Raw genomic sequence first — 16,961 nt, 5'->3', positions numbered from 1 at the left:
TGAAAATGTTTTCTATTTTGCAACTTGTATAAAAAAAAGTGCACATTTAATTATCAAAAATTATGATAATCGTTAATTACTTTATGAAAAATCGATTTTCTTTTATAGTTTATCATTGCATGAATCCCTAGTACTACAAAATGATAGTCATGAAAGAGCATCAGGTGATATGAGTTCATCTGGAAAAAGTAATAAAGCAGACTTGTTTGAGAAGATTACTGAAATCAATAAGTAAGTATGACACTGCTATATATAAAATTTATATGAAAAATACTGCCTGTGTAACCTTGTTGCAATGTTTTAGTATCATAATGGTAGTTGACTACCAGAAGAAAGACTATTATAGGTTTGATTCTAATTACAAACTAGATTGTACTTCATTTTTTAGACCTTTTTTCCCTCCTGGAAACTCGAGGTTTTTAATCCTGCAGCTCAAAAAATTCGAGTTTCAGACTATAGTACATTGTCTAAAATTCAGTTATTATTATTGATGCTCTGCAAAAGATAAATTAGGCTAATTAGTAATCTTTTTTTTTTTTTCATAGACTCAGTTCACCCACTACCTCATGGATCTGTTTCTGCCTGATCTTTTTCAGCATGTGCTTCAGTGAATACTGCACAACTGAGCTGGCATCCACTGAGTTACCCCTTACCACTATGCTTGTATCAACACAATCATCAACTGCCCAAAGTGTGTGTATAGAGCTTGAAAAATTTTGTGCTAGCTCACTAGTCATGCAAATATCTTACAAGTTACTTTTTTTAGCCTGGGTAGAGTACTGTTGTGTCCCAATTTATGATTATTATTCTATCTAGTGAAATTCTGCTTTTCGATATTCAACTTTTATCTATGTACGAGATATCACCCCAAAATACAAATATTTAAGCTATTTCTCCCCTTAGTGTCCCTAATATTTATATTATACTGCACCTTTTGGGACATTTAGTTTGAGATATTAAATACAAAAACAAGGAGCAATTACTAAAATATGTCTGAATGTGAAACAATATTGCAGTCGTGACACTTTATCTCATTTTTTAACACATTAATTTCCTGCGTGATTAGGTTCGTACATTTTTCAAGTGGTACATTGGGCAGCAATTTCAGACAACTTTTATCAATGAACAAAAGTTTATTAAACTCATTAGTATGGTACAATTCAATTCAATACTAAGAAAACATTTACAAAATAACATTAGCTAATCACAAGTATTTGGCTAAGATCTTATATGGGTATTACGATCATGCCGCCATAACAAATTCAACACATACAATCATATGTATAATCCCAGATCTAATTAACACGTTAGTTAGCCATATATTAGTCTGAATATGCTATATGCTGTAGCACATGGACATATGTGATCAATTCACTCTATTTAACTATCTAAAACTATGTAGATTAAAATATCCTTTCACTGTGCTAACACATAACTTTGACATTAAAAACTTTCCTATACATTACAACACACATGCATAAATCTCAGGACACATGAATACCTATATAATTAATATTAAACAAGCATACCTCAGTATAATCAGTCATGTACTAAAGTCCTAGTATATTTTCCTTAGTCTCTTCAACAGTTCAGTAATAAAATAATGATTACAATTACAGACGATTTCTAGTTAACACGAGATTTTCACAGTACCTTTTTCTCTTGAGTTTTCTATATTGGCCTCTACCTCTTTTCCGATTGAACTATCCTGGTATGATCACTCCTAAGTTCTTTTGGCATTAACTGTGCTTAAGCGATCTTTACTTTTCGTACTTGAATTAAGAACACACTTTAGAATCATCTATACCATGGCTGTGAAACTCACAAGGACACAGACTTCTTTACAGATTTCCTTTTTTTGTAGTTGTCACCGAATGATGAAACACATAGATAATACCTTCTTTCTTTTAGCTAAATGGCATTTCTCGTTTCTTACCATAGGAAATACGGAATTGAAATCCCGCTCACTATTGTTTCCTTGTTGTGACGACGGAGATTAACTCCAATCCCGCCACTCAGGAAAACCACGTGAAAACCTATATGAAGGAACTCGTGAAGAAACTATCTGGGAGAAAGCCTTCTTGGGGGGGGGTAACCCTTTTATACCTTGATCCCTGTCGGCACTTTCTTTAATTTCTTTTCTCTCTGCCCCTTACTGGATTCGACGTCACCAACCAATTAGGGAGGCGTTTTTCTGCCAAACATCCTAAGGTCGGCAAGCACGTGACGATGTCTCGATCCGGGAATTGACCCTGAGCGATAGTCTATTGTTCTTCTTTTGCTAGCCTCTAAATTAATCCCCCTTCCAAATTTTCTAAGAATTTACTTAATATTTTAATCTCCAGCCTCTCACATACAGTTCCTTATGACTAATCTTTTTTGTCTTAGCTAATTTTTTCCATATCACAACTGTAATATATTCCTTCTTTTATTATTTATTCAACAGTCACTTTTTTGGTATATATTTTACTTGGATGCAAGAATATTTTTCTTTCTTTAAGTAATTTATGTATTAGCTCTTATACAGGGGTTTTATTTTATTTTCTCTTCATGTTACACCATGATAACTGAAAATTTCACATAGTGAAGGTATCAGGGTGTAACAGTACCATGGTTGCTTATAATTATGTGACACCACCATGGAGTTTGACTCACTGCAGGGGGATACTCCACATTCACCCTGCCATGTACATTACATAATTCACAAAGTATTATATTCTTTTAACCTAATTTTAGAGGTTCTATCCCCAGTCCAATATATATTTGGTGTTTCACTATGCTAGATATTTGAAAACTAAAGTTTCATTCCATATTTTATTAATAAAATGTGTGTGTGTGCATATCACACGCAAGATATAGAATAAAATTGCATATTAAAAAATTAGTGATTCTTCTACTCACACACACAAATTTGTTTATGTTAAATATGTGTTAACTTCTGCAAAGGCAGAAGTTAATGTATTTCAATCAGAAACTTGGACATAGCAGAAAACTTGGTAAATTTTGTCTGGTAAATCAAAACACATCTTCTGCATTGATCAAGTATTTTAAGTTGGTGGAAACTCTTTAAGGGGAAACAGCAGCAATGAATTTCCTTTCATACAAGAAATTACTCTTCATACCTCGGTATCTTACTGCAAGTTGAATTCCCATTTCTTTTAAGGCAAGTATCAAAAATATTAACAGTTTACTACATAAGTTGCAATTATCCATTGGTAAAACAGAATACAACTATTTCAGAAAGTTCCTGTATTTTTACTTGATAACTTTAGTTCTATAAACATGGAGAATAGCTTTTTATCCATTCTTCAGTCAAAAACAAAAATCACAATTATTTTTGTAATGATACATTAACTTCCCAGCAGGAACTTAAACAAATAAGGAATCCACTGAAAATCAGCATTTGTTCCTTATTTTCTATATTTCTTAAGGGAATAATTTACAACTCTCCCTTTTCTTTTTTTCTCTCTGATCTGTTTGTTACGTCTATGTATTCTTTTTCTTGTGTCCACCAGCTGTTTACTTATATCACAGTAGAGCATATCTAAATATTTTTATATGTGTGTCTAGTTTTTTATTTAAATTATTAAATTCCTATTGATAACTAAATACTTAAGGAATTGAGAGCATACACTAGAAATATAAATTAAATCAACTTTAATATGTTTCAATTAAATCAACTTTAATAATTAAAAAATTAAATCAACTTTAATAACTTTAAATATTGGAAATACTTTCCAATATTTCGGCAACGTCACGTTGCCATCTTCATGGGAACTTAAGATAAAGACACATGCACGCAAGTACTACATAACAGCAAATGAGAAATGAAGCGAGGAAGCTACTGTTTTCCTAAACTCCTGATGGTGCTCCCTGGTGGGCTATATTAGGTGTTCTTGGCCTTTGGGCTGGTTCTTCTGATGTATGTTTCCCAAATTTGGGGCAGTCTCATGCATCCAAATTTGTTGAGGTTTGGCATGTTCCTAAGGTCTGAGGCTGATTCCATGAATAGTCTTTCATATTTGAACTTACTGCAGTGTATTACTGTGGCTTTCTTCCACCTTATTCTGTGGCAAGTATCCAGAGCATGGGCTGAAGTTCTGTTTTCTATAAACTGGGTTTTCTATAAACTGAGAAAACCAAGGTTCCATCAGGTTTGCGGGTTACTAGTGTGTCTAGGAAGGGGAAGCTATTGTTTTTTTCTTTTTCTCCAGATTTCACCAGTACAACCACTCTAGGCTTGCAGACCATGCTCTGGATATTCGCCACAGAATAAGGTGGAAGAAAGCCAGTAATACACCGCAGAAAGTTCAAATATGAAAGACTATTCATGGAATCAGCCTCAGCCCTTAGGAACATGCCAAACCTCAACAAATTTGGATGCATGAAACTGCCCGAAATTTGGGAAACATATATCAGAAGAACTTCAGCCCAAAGGCCAAGAACACCTAATATAGCCCGTCAGGGGGCACCATCAGGACTTTAGGGAAACGGTAGCTTCCTCGCTTCATTTCTCATTTGCTGTTATGTAGTACTTGCATGCACGTGTCTTTATCTTAAGTTCCCATGAAGATGGCAACATGACGTTGCCGAAATATCGGAAAGTATATATTAAAGTTGATTTAATTTATATTTCTAGTGTACGCTGTCAATTCCTTAAGTATTTAGTTATCATGTCTAACCAGCGTATAAGAATTTCTACAAGAATTAAATTCCTATTGACTGCACCATTAGTAAAATTAGTAAAATAATTTGATATCTTAAATCCCCCCCCCTTTTTTTTTTTTTTTTCTGCCTTGCCCTTTGTTCCTACTGCATGTAAAACAGACTAAGATTCTAGCTATTGCCGGCTATACGATTGTGGTATTTCTAATTGCTCACACTCTTCAGACTGACAAATTTATTTGATTTACAACTGTACCAGCCAGGCAGATTATTAGAGACTAAGAAATTAAAGAAATGGAATAAAGGAAAGATCTTAGCGAAAATCTTCTTAACCATTTAGCAAGTCGTGGCAATGATCAGATCAAATTGTTGTTTAAATAAAGTTTTATTCCAACTAAAAAAAATTATTATTATTATTATTATTACGGGCAACTCCAGGGAGTCATTAGACTCATCGAGGGAGCCCCCAAATCATTTTCATCACAACTATTCGACATTCATACAGTATCTATCATACCTCGCCTTAAACTCATTCACTGTCACAGCATCCACCACAGACTCAGGGAGCGCATTCCACTCATTCACTACTCTAAAAGTAAAGAACCCAGCTCTAACACCTTTACTAACCACACTTTTGCCCAGTTTCCATGGATGTCCCCTAGTCCTCCCACAACCAGCCCTGTTCTCAAAAATATCTTCTGAATTAATTTTATAGAAACCCTTCAGTAATTTGAATGTCTCAATCATATCTCCCCTCCTCCGCCTATCAACCAATTTTTGCAACCCACAAATCCTCAACCTGTTCTCATACGGTTCATTCCACAGACCTGCTATCATCTTGGTCACTCGCCTCTGGATCCTCTCCACCTCCTCCCCATCAAGAAGAAACCTAGGTGACCAAATCTGAGCACAGTAGTCGAGATGAGGTCTTATCAAGGCTCGATACAGAGGAACAATAACCTGCTTGTCTCTGCTTGTCAACGTATTCTTCAGCAACCAAGTGATTTGATGAGCTGATTTGGCCACTTTTGCAATGTGTCCCCTAAATTTCAATTCCTTATCCACCAACACTCCTAAATCTCGTGCCTCATCAATTTCCTGGAGCACGGTTCCACCAATGCAGTAAACTGCCTCCCATCTTTTCACCCCAAAATGCATAACCTTACATTTTGCCACATTAAATTGACATCCATTCTCCCTAGCCCAGACCTCCAATCTATCCAAATCATCCTGCAAAATTTTGACGTCATCTGCATTCACTATTGCCCTACCCAACTTTGCATCATCCGCAAACAAATGAACTGTTCCTCTCAGATCCTTTCCTATATCATTTATGAACAAATTAAACAGCAGTGGTCCAAGAACAGATCCTTGTGGTACACCACTAGTCACAGGCCGTCTTTTGGACTCTACTCCTGAGTAAACCACTCTCTGATATCTCTCCGTCAACCACCCTCCTATCCATCTCACCAACCCTATGTCCATTCCCATATGCTGCAATTTACTGATTAGAATTCCATGTGGTATCCTGTCAAAGGCCTTAGCAAGGTCCAGCAGAATCACTGTAAACCCATTACCCTTATCCAGTTCAGCCGTCACTGTGTTATAATACGTGAGCAAGTTACTGAGGCATGACCTACCCTTCACAAAACCATGCTGTCCCCGATACAGTATCCCATTTTCTTCTATCCAATCTTGTATTTTCCTCTTGACTATTTTCTCTAAGACCTTGATAATGATTCCTGTTATGCTGATTGGCCGGTAATTTTCAACAGCAGCCTTGGAACCACCTTTGTGCAGTGGAACTATTTTCCCCTCTTTCCACCCCCTTGGGACTGACCCAGTCCTGAGGCTCAAATTAAACATAATGGTCAAGGGCACTGACAATTCTTTTGCCGCTTCACGTACGACACGAGCTGGTATACCATCCAATCCTACAGATGTATTGACATTGAGGTTCTGTAACAGACTAGTTACCTCTACCTCATTCATCACAATTCCAGTATAAGCTGTTGGTTCCTCCATTTCCGCAAGGCCACCACCTGGATGATATACTCTTGCAAAGTGCTCGCTCAGTAATTCCACAACATCGACTGATTCAGTTACCTCCCTACCCTCAGCATTTTTTAAGATCATTCTACCATGAGCATTTTTCCTTTTACTTGCAACATATTGAAAAAACTGTTTGGGATTCTCTTTAGCCTGCATGGCCAATTTCCTTTCGTAATCTGCTTTTGCTTTTCTTACCACCCTTGTTACCATCCTGGCCTGAGCTTTATACTGTTCATGCACCTGATGGTCACCCTTCTCCTTAAATTCCCTCCACAATTGTTTCTTTTTTTGCAGCTCAAGCTTAATAGTGTTATTTATCCATTTAACCCCTACCTGATTTATTATTCGGACTCTTGGTATACTCAGATCGTCGCTAGGTGTCGCTTGAGGTTACAAACTAGACAAATACAGTTACATCCCGAGTTACTATACATGACTTAAGTAAATTCGCAGTTACGTAATAAATCTACTAGTGCATATGAACACATTTGCGGCTTTGCACAGGTACTTCTTTGACAGCCTTATTGCAGTACAGTAGGAGATGATTGGCACAGTTAGCTCAGTCGCTTGTTATTACTAGAAAGTAGTTTCGTTGTTTGTTTTTTTTACCCTTACAATCGAATGCAAACACAAAACCAATGCGCTGGTAATAAATCTAAAAAACAAAGGTCTGCAAATTACTTTAGAAGAAAGGGTGAAAATAATTCATATGTATGAAGGCGGGATATTCAATTTTTATAATTGATTTTTTTTAATCACTCTAAAAATGAAAAATATTAAAAATGGAAAATATCTGATTAATGGCAAAAAAATTTATGTAAGACAGCGGTATGATTAGCCATTGAACATTTTATTGTATGTATGTAATTTACAAATTAGAGTTACATACAGGTTTACGGAATGCATTACTTACATAACTCGGGATGTAACTGTAGTTGGGAATAACTGTTTCTTCCAGCATGGCTAACTCCAGTAATTTCATTACACAATTAAAACACCCACATTCTGTGTTTGCTCAACCCTAACATACTACTTGGTACTGTACAATACATTTTAGACAAATAGTGAGGAATAACTATTTCTCCCAGCATAGCTAACTTCAGAATTTTACCTTACACAAAAATAACATATATTTGTGTTACTTCACTACTTTAACACTATACTCTATTCTTTACAAAAATTTACCACAGGCACTTGCATAGCATATCATCATCATCAAATTCCTGCCATGTACCCTCGAGGGGTGTACAGGATATGATAGTACTACATGAAAAAAATTACATCATTACTAACTTCCTATCTACAATTTTCCTCCAAATCAGTCTGTTACTTGTCAAGACTCCAACTTTATCAGATCTTATATTTCTATCATCTAAGGCACTTTGTACCGTATCAATCCACCTATATCTTAGTCTTCCTCTGGATCGTTTTGCTGCCAACCTGGCAGAAAACACTTGTTTTGCTAATCTTTCTTCACCGATTCTGTTTAAGTGACCATACCACCTGAGGTTAGCTCTACTAACGCATTCCTGGATGTTGACAATGTCAAGTTCTTTCCTAATATTCTCGTTTTTAATATGATATTGCCATTGATGCCATCTGTTCACGCATATAATCTTTCTCAGGACTCTTATATCTGCGGTCTCTAGTCTTTGGTCAAGTGTTTTACTTCTAACGGAGCTCTCAGATCCATGTTAAACCTGGTTTGAACACTGTCTTGTATACAGCTAATTTAGTGTTCTGACTAATTTCTCTCTTATTCCATATAAATTTATTCAGTTGACTTCCTACCATGCCAGCTTTGCTGATTCTGTTGTCTATTTCTATATTTAATTTACCATCTTCAGTAAAAATCGTGCCTAAGTAGCTGAAATGTTTTACTTGTTCCACAGGTTCTCCATTCACAACACAGTTGACATTTTCAATGATTCTTCCTATTTTCATTGTCTTTGTCTTTTTATTGCTGACCTTCATACCATATCTATTACAACAGTTATTCAGTTTAGTCAGAGAATCTTGCAGACTTGTAGCGAATTTATTTAGAAGTATAACATCATCCGCATAAAGCAAAGAGCTGCCATTAACATCTCCAATTTTGATATCATGTTTAATACCACTTTCCTTCATAATGTGATCCATATAGATAATGAATAACAGAGGGGATAATGTACATCCTTGTCTCACACCAGATTTAACATTAAACCATCTTTCTGTAATTCCTTCAATTCTAACTGCTGACTTACAACTCAAATAAAGACTAAGTATTGCTTGATATAATGTCCCATTGACACCATATAACTGTAGTGTATTGAATAGCTTCTCTCTTGGCACCTTGTCATATGCCTTTTCCAAATCGACAAAACTTAAATACAGATCATTGTTATATTCCCATGCTTTCTCGACTATTTGTCATAAAGTGAAGATCTGATCCTGACAGCCTCTATTGGGCCTGAATCCAGCTTGTTCTTCACCAAGCTTTTCTTCTACAATTCTTCTCAACCGTTTCTATAGTATACTTGCATAAGTCTTGCCAGGAACACTCAGTAGGGAAATATCTCTGTAATTCTCACATTCAGTTTTATTTCCCTTTTTATATATGGGTACTGCGGTGCTTAAGGGTCAAAGCTGTATAACTGAGATTAGACCTCCACATAGCCTTTAAAGGAATGCGGAGAACCGACCAGGGCTTCTTCTGACCTAATGTCCAATCCTCACCTTCTCGTGGTGCACCCTGTTGGGTATCTACTTTGATACTGAACGAAAGAGGATGGGCTGGCAATTTGGGATATAGCCAACCAAATTGTATTCTTATTGGTTAAACCAAAATAAAAAATTATGGTACAACATGACAAAATTTCATGCCGGCTGGGGCGTCGCCCGGTTAAACAAGGCCCCCGTTGTTTTCACCAGGGCGAACAGCGAAAAGTCAGCTACTGGAACAAATCTGAAAACAAACCCCAACTCAACATCACCAGAGTTAAAGATCGGTACTATCAACATAAGAAGCCTGAATGGCAAAGAAATGGAGCTAGCTGAGGAATTAGATAAGTACCAGATCGACATAATAGGGGTGACTGAAACAAAAAAGACCAAAACTGGGGAGATCTTTCTGAGCAATAAATACAAAATGTTATATTCAGGCAATGACAATCAAGGAAAACAAGGAGTAGCCATAGTATTCAACACAAAATATGATGCTAATCTTCTTGAATGGCAGTCACTCTCAAGTAGAGTAATGCTGGCAAATATGAGAATGGGGAACTGGACAATGAGACTTATTTGTGCCTATGGTCCCACAGAAGGTTCTACTAAGGTAGAAGTGGAGGAATTTTTTGATGCTTTAGAAAAAGCAACTGACACAATGAAAAAGGAAAAGTTGGTCCTTGTTGGGTATCTAAATAGCAGAGTAGGAAATGATTGTGAGACATATAAAAATATTTTGGGAAAATTTGGAGAAAAGAGCAAAGCTAATAATAATGGCAAATATCTGTTGGATTTCTGCTCAGGACATGGACTGGTTATTACTAACACCATGTTCCAACATAAAAATGTGCACAAATTCACATGGAGAGAAGAGGCTAGGAATAAGAAACGTCTCATTGACTATATTATTCTTGATAGTGATGTTTTCTCCCTGGTGCCGGACACCAGAGTGTACAGAGGATTTGAAATTGGAAGCAATCACTATTTAGTCTTGTGCAGTATAAAATTGAATTTCATATTGAAAAGAATAACATGTAAGAAAGATTTAAAGCGAATAAAAGTTGAGCAGCTCTCAGATGTGAACTATAGACTAAAATACAGAAAGATTATTGAAAAGAAAATGAAAGAGTTTGAGAACAGGAATCAAACCTTGGAGATTCAGTGGCAAACTCTGAAGAAAACATTGATTGATTCTGCCAGAGAGGCATGTGGTGAGGTTGTGTGCAAGGATAAAAAAATCAGAACTCCCTGGTGGACACAGGAAGTTAAAGAGGCAGTGAAGGAAAAGAAGAAAGCATATCAAAAGTTCCTGTCAAATAAGTCAGCTTGTGTTCTTAAAGAATACAGAGACAAATGTAAGTAAGCTAAACAGTGTGTAAAACTAGCTAAACAAAAGTCATGGGAGGACTTGGGCGAGAATATAGAAAATAAATATCAAGAAGGTGGCAAAATATTCTGGAGGTTGTTGAAGAAGCTTAGGAATGGAGGAAAGAGTGCTGTAAAAGGAGTTAGAGATGATAAAGGTGACATGAAAATAGGAGAAAAAGATATCCTTGAAGTATGGAGTAATTACTTTGAAAAACTGCTAAATGAAACAAGCAGTGATGACAGCACAGTGGTAAACAATACTGAGCAGGCATGCAGTCAGGAATACATATCCATACTTGAAGTAGAAAAAGCCATCAAAGTCTTGAAATGTGGAAAGGCAGCAGGAGTATATGATATTTGACCAGAAATGCTGAAGTATGGTGGTATAAAAGTATTACAGTGGCTGCACTGCATAGTTCAGAAAGCCTGGACTGAGGGACGAATTCTAGATGATTGGAGTAGAGCTCTCATAGTACTCGTATATAAAAAGGGAAATGAAACTGAATGTGAGAATTACAGAGGTATTTCCCTACTGAGTGTTCCTGGCAAGATCTATGCAAGTATACTTGAGAAATGGTTGAGAAGAATTGTGGAAGAAAAGCTTGGTGAAGAACAAGCTGGATTCAGACCAAATAGAGGCTGTCAGGATCAGATCTTCATTTTACGACAAATAGTCGAGAAAGCATGGGAATATAACAAAGATCTGTATTTAAATTTTGTCGATTTGGAAAAGGCATATGACAAGGTGCCAAGAGAAAAGCTATTCAATACGCTGCAGTTATAGGTGTCGATGTTGCATTATATCAAGCAATACTTAGTCTTTATTTGAGTTGTAAGTCAGCAGTTAGAATTGAAGGAAGTACAGGAAGATGGTTTAATGTTAAATCTGGTGTGAGACAAGGATGTACATTATCCCCTCTGTTATTCATTATCTATATGGATCACATTATGAAGGAAAGTGGTATTAAACCTGATATCAAAATTGGAAATGTTAATGTCAGCTCTTTGCTTTATGCGGATGATGTTATACTTCTAAATAAATCCGCTACAAGTCTACAAGATTCCCTGATTAAATTGAATAACTGTTTTAATAGATATGGTATGAAGGTCAGCAATAAAAAGACAAAGACAATGAAAATAGGCAGAATCATTGAAAATGTCAACTGTGTTGTGAATGGAGAACCTGTGGAACAAGTAAAACATTTCAGTTCCTTAGGCACGATTTTTACTGAAGATGGTAAATTAAATATAGAAATAGACAACAGAATCAGCAAAGCTGGTATGGTGTGAAGACAACTGAATAAATTCATATGGAATAAGAGAGAAATTAGTCAGAACACTAAATTAGCTATACAAGACAGTGTTCAAACCAGTTTTAACTTATGGATCTGAGAGCTGGGTCAGAAGTAAAACACTTGACCAAAGACTAGAGACCGCAGATATGAGAGTCCTGAGAAAGATTAGAGGCGTGAACAGTGGCATCAATGACAATATCATATTAAAAATGAGGATATTAGGAAAGAACTTGACATTGTCAGCATCCAGGAATGCATTAGCAGAGCTAATCTCAGGTGGTATGGTCATTTAAATAGAATGCGAGAGGAAAGATTAGCAAAACAAGTTTTCTCTGCCAGGTTGGCAGGAAAACGACCCAGAGGAAGACCAAGATATAGGTGGATTGATACGGTACAAAGTGCCTTAGACGATAGAAATATAAGATCTCATAATGTTGGAGTCTTGACAAGTAACAGGCTGATTTGGAGGAAAATTGTAGATAGGAAGTTAGTAATGATGTAAATTTTTCATGTAGTGCTGTCATATCCTGTACACCCCTTGAGGGTACATGGCAGGAATTTGATTATGATGATGATGATATATGGGTACTATGAGAGCTCTACTCCAATCATCGGGAATTCGTCCCTCTGTCCAGGCTTTCTGAACTATGAAGTGCCGCCACCTGCAAGACTCTTATGCCACCATAATTGAGCATTTCTGGTCGAATATAGTCTACTCCTGCTGCCTTTCCACATTTCAAGCCTTTGATGGCTTTTTCTACTTCAAGTATGGATATGTATTGCTGACTGCATGCCTGGTTCTGTGTTTTTTACCACTGTGCTGTCATCACGGCTTGTTTCATTTAGCAGTTTTTCAAAGTAATTACTCCATACTTCAAGGATATCTTTTTATTCCCGTTTTCATGTCACCTTTATCATCTCTAACTCCTTTTACAGCACTCTTTCCTCCATTCCTAAGCTTCTTCAACAACCTCCAGAATATTTTTCCACCTTCTTGATATTTATTTTCTGTATTCTTGCCAAAGTCCTCCCAAGACTTTTGTTTAGCTAGTTTTACACAGTGTTTAGCATTCTGGCATTTGTCTCTGTATTCTTTAAGAACATAAGCTGACTTATTTGCCAGGAACTTTTGATATGCTTTCTTCTTTTCTTTAACTTCTTGTGTCCACCAGGGAGGTCTGATTTTTCTATCCTTGCAGAGATCCTCACCACATGCCTCTCTGGCAGAATCAATCAATGTTTTCTTCAGAGTTTGCCACTGAATCTCTAAAGTTTGGTTCCTGTTCTCAAAATCTCTCATTTTTTCTGCAATAATCTTTGTGTATTTTAGTCTACAGTTCACATCTGACAGCTGCTCGACTTTTATTCGCTTTAAAACTTTCTTACATGTTATTCTTTTCAATATGAAATTCAATTTTATCCTCCTCAAGACTAAATAGTGATCGCTTCCAATTTCATATCCTCTGTACACTCTGGTGTCCAGTACCAGGGAGAAGACATCACTATCAACAATAGCATAGTCAATGAGACTTTTCTTATTCCTAGCCTCTTCTCTCCATGTGAATTTGTGCACATTTTTATGTTGGAACATGGTGTTAGTAATAACCAGTCCATGTCCTGAGCAGAAATCCAACAAATATTTGCCATTATTATTAGCTTTGCTCTTTTCTCCAAATTTTCCCAATATATTTTTGTATGTCTGACAATCATTTTATACTCTGCTATTTAGATCCCCAACAAGGACCAACTTTTCCTTTTTCATTGTGTCAGTTGCTTTTTCTAAAGTCTCGAAAAATTCCTCCACTTCTACCTCAGTAGAACCTTCTATGGGACCATAGGCACAAATAAGTCTCATTGTCCAGTTCCCCATTCTCATATTCGCCCACATCACTCTACTTGAGACTGCCTGCCATTCAAGAAGATTAGCCTGATATTTAGTGTTGAATACTATGGCTACTCCTTCTTTTCCTTGATTGTCATTGCCTGAATATAACATTTTGTATTTATTGCTCAGAAAGATCAAATGATGAAAACAATGGGGTCCTTCTTTAACCAGGCGACATCCCAGCCGGCATGAAATTTTGTCATGTTGTACCATCATTTTGTAATTATGTTTAAGCCAATAAGAATTACAGTTTGGTCGGCTAAATCCGAAATTGTCAGCCCATCCTTGTTCATTCAGTATCCAGGTAGATACCCAACAGGGTGCACCACGAGAAGGTGAGGATTGGACATTAGGTCAGAAGCTCTGGTTCGTTCTCCGCATTCCTTTAAAGGCTATGTGGAAGTCTCCTCTCGGTTATACAGCTTTGAACCTTAAGCACTCCTATGTGTTTCTTATAAAGAGAAAAAGATGATGATCTATTTAAGAGTCATGTCTCTAGGAAGGGGAGACAATTGTTAGTTTCTTTTTCTATACTACTTAACTCCTCCATAAACTACTCTTTGATATCTGTCGATCAACCCCCCTGCAATAAACCAGCTTCATATCCATCTCCATTTGTTGCAGTTTATGCAACAGAATTCCACATGGAATCTTGTCAAATGCCTTTACCAAGTCTTTAAGTATCGCTGTGTAGCCATTTCCTTTATTGTACTCATATGTCACTTTATTATAAAAGTAAGCAAATTAAGGCAGGCCTACCTTTTACAAAACCTTGATGCCCCTTGAAGTATCATAGTTCTGTCACAGAGTCCTGAATTTCTGTCTTTTATCAACTGCTTCTGAACTACTGATTGTCCTGTAATATGATCCTCCTTTAAGCAGTTGGACATTATTATCCTGTTTTCACCCACTAGGTACCCTCCAAGACCTGAGACTTGAACAGCTTGATCAAAAGAGGCTGCCAATTTCCTTGTGCATTGTCATAATACACATTTGCATTCCTCTATCTATTCTCACATCAGTCAGTGTCCTCTGGTACTGCAGTATCTCTGCCTTGATGATAATATTCTTGCATAATGATTACTCAGTAACCCAATTATTTTGTTTACTTCAATTACCTCCCTACTATTAACACTTGTTAAAGTCATCCTTTTATTTCCCACATAATGAAATAACTCTTTTGGGTTTCTTACTATACAGGTCACCTTTCTTGCCTGTACTATGACATGCTGACACCGTTTTCTTTATATTCTTTCCTAAATTTTTCTTATTTTGCAACTCCTACTTAATAGTGCTATTCATCCACCTGACTCCTGCTTGATTTATCTGGCTATACAGTCTGATACTGCTTTCCTCAAACATCCCTTGACCATCTCCCATGCACTGTCAGCATCTCACCCTTCAAATTCTTCAGACACGGTACTGCTGCAAGCTGATCCCTCAGCTTGTCGCAGTCACCTGCTTTGTAATTTCCTTCTTAACAGAAAATTCTGGATGTCTGACATTCAGAATTCAGACATTCTCCCAGGTCTAGTCAACATGATCACTTTTCCTAGGTGGAACCATTATGGCTAGATTGGTTACAGCTAGATTGTTAATGATGCGATTAGATCCTGCACTCTCGACCGTGTCCTTTCCATTGCATGCTATCTCAGGTAATTATCTATTAGTAGCCGGATCAGTTCCATTTCCTTCCCTCCTTGTGACCATTCTCTTTCCAGTCTATGTCCCCTTAGTTGAAATCCCACATAATAATTACTTGACATGCACTCACATACTAATTTATTAATGAATGGCATCTACATTCTCCCTTATATAGCAGCAACCAACTTAACTTCTATATTTCATCTTGTTGATCTCTATCTCACCAGATAGCCTCAAATGAACTGTCCTCCTGATGTACATTTTTTTTTAATCAATTTTTTCTGCTATCATTAGCAAAATCTCTCCTCCTCCCATCCTGTTCCCTCTGTCATCTTCATTCTCATCAGTGGCTATTTTACTTCTGGATAACATGATCAAATCAATGCTAAATACTCCTCTCCCTTATTCTGAAATTTCTGGCATTAATATACATAAACTACGATATCCCTTTATCCCACAATCTCCATTACACCTTGTGTTAATTATCATTCTTGAGTTGTGAATCTGAAGAGCTACATACAGCATCACGTGATCATTCTCCCACTTATTCACTTCTAGATTCCCTGGACTGACATGCATCCATTTCCCCTAAACATTCTTGTTTCAATGACTGCACTTCGAAACACTCGCTGAACAATACTTTTTCAAATGCAGACCTTCTGCCTTATGTATCAGTCCTTCCTTCCATCAAACTCACTTAACATATCCACAAACTTCACACCATTCTGCCTGGACAACCTATACACTGACATCATTTGTAATCAGATACCTCTTTATTTCAGTTCACTTCTATCATATCCTGGCAGAAGACTTGCAACTCTTACTTTCTCATTATTCTTACCTGTACCAGCAACTCTTTTATATCTTCTCGCATACCATATTTCTCTCCTAGAACATTAGTACCAGTTAAACTAGTCACCTATTTCACCTTCACTTTCTGCACTCTTATAGCATCAGTAACATCCTTAAGAGATGTCTTGAATGACAGGCAATAATGATTAGAGTGATGTGGGCAATATCAGAATTAGGAACTGAACAATGAGACTTATTGTTGTGCATATCGTCCCACAGAAGGTTCCACTAAGATAGAGGTAGAAGAATTTTTTGAGGCTTTAGAGAAAGCCACTGACACAATGAAAAAGGAAAAGTTGGTCTTTGTTGGATATCTAAATAGCAGAATAGGAAATGATTGTCAGACAGAAATATTTTGAAAATATTTCTGTATTTTCTTTCAATAATTTGGAGAAAAGCTAATAATAATGGCAAATACCTGTTATATTTCTGCTCAGGACATGGACTAGTTATTACTAACACAATGTTCCAACATAAAAATGTGCACAAATTCACAT

The 16,961-nt window shown here is 36.6% G+C and overlaps 2 protein-coding genes across 5 annotated transcripts in view; one reads left to right on the top strand and one right to left on the bottom strand.

Annotated features, from left to right (window-relative positions):
- Positions 1-16,961, bottom strand: part of LOC150097851 (uncharacterized) — a 98,980-nt gene that overhangs the window by 18,031 nt on the left and 63,988 nt on the right. The gene's annotated exons all lie outside the window — the stretch shown is intronic.
- Positions 1-16,961, top strand: part of fmt (phosphatase 6 regulatory subunit 1-like protein fmt) — a 450,952-nt gene that overhangs the window by 405,388 nt on the left and 28,603 nt on the right. For all 4 annotated transcript variants that reach the window (XM_090406310.1, XM_090406311.1, XM_090406308.1 and 1 more), the window contains one exon: positions 109-231. In XM_090406310.1, the coding sequence (XP_090262436.1) occupies positions 109-231 (123 nt within the window). The remainder of the gene's footprint in view (positions 1-108; positions 232-16,961) is intronic.

Source organism: Typopeltis vanoorti, chromosome 16, assembly GCF_054136105.1.
Source record: "Typopeltis vanoorti isolate ZY-2024b chromosome 16, IOZ_Tvanoo_1.0, whole genome shotgun sequence".
Taxonomy (NCBI): Eukaryota; Metazoa; Arthropoda; class Arachnida; order Uropygi; family Thelyphonidae; genus Typopeltis; species Typopeltis vanoorti.
This window is presented reverse-complemented; position numbering and strand designations above follow the sequence as displayed.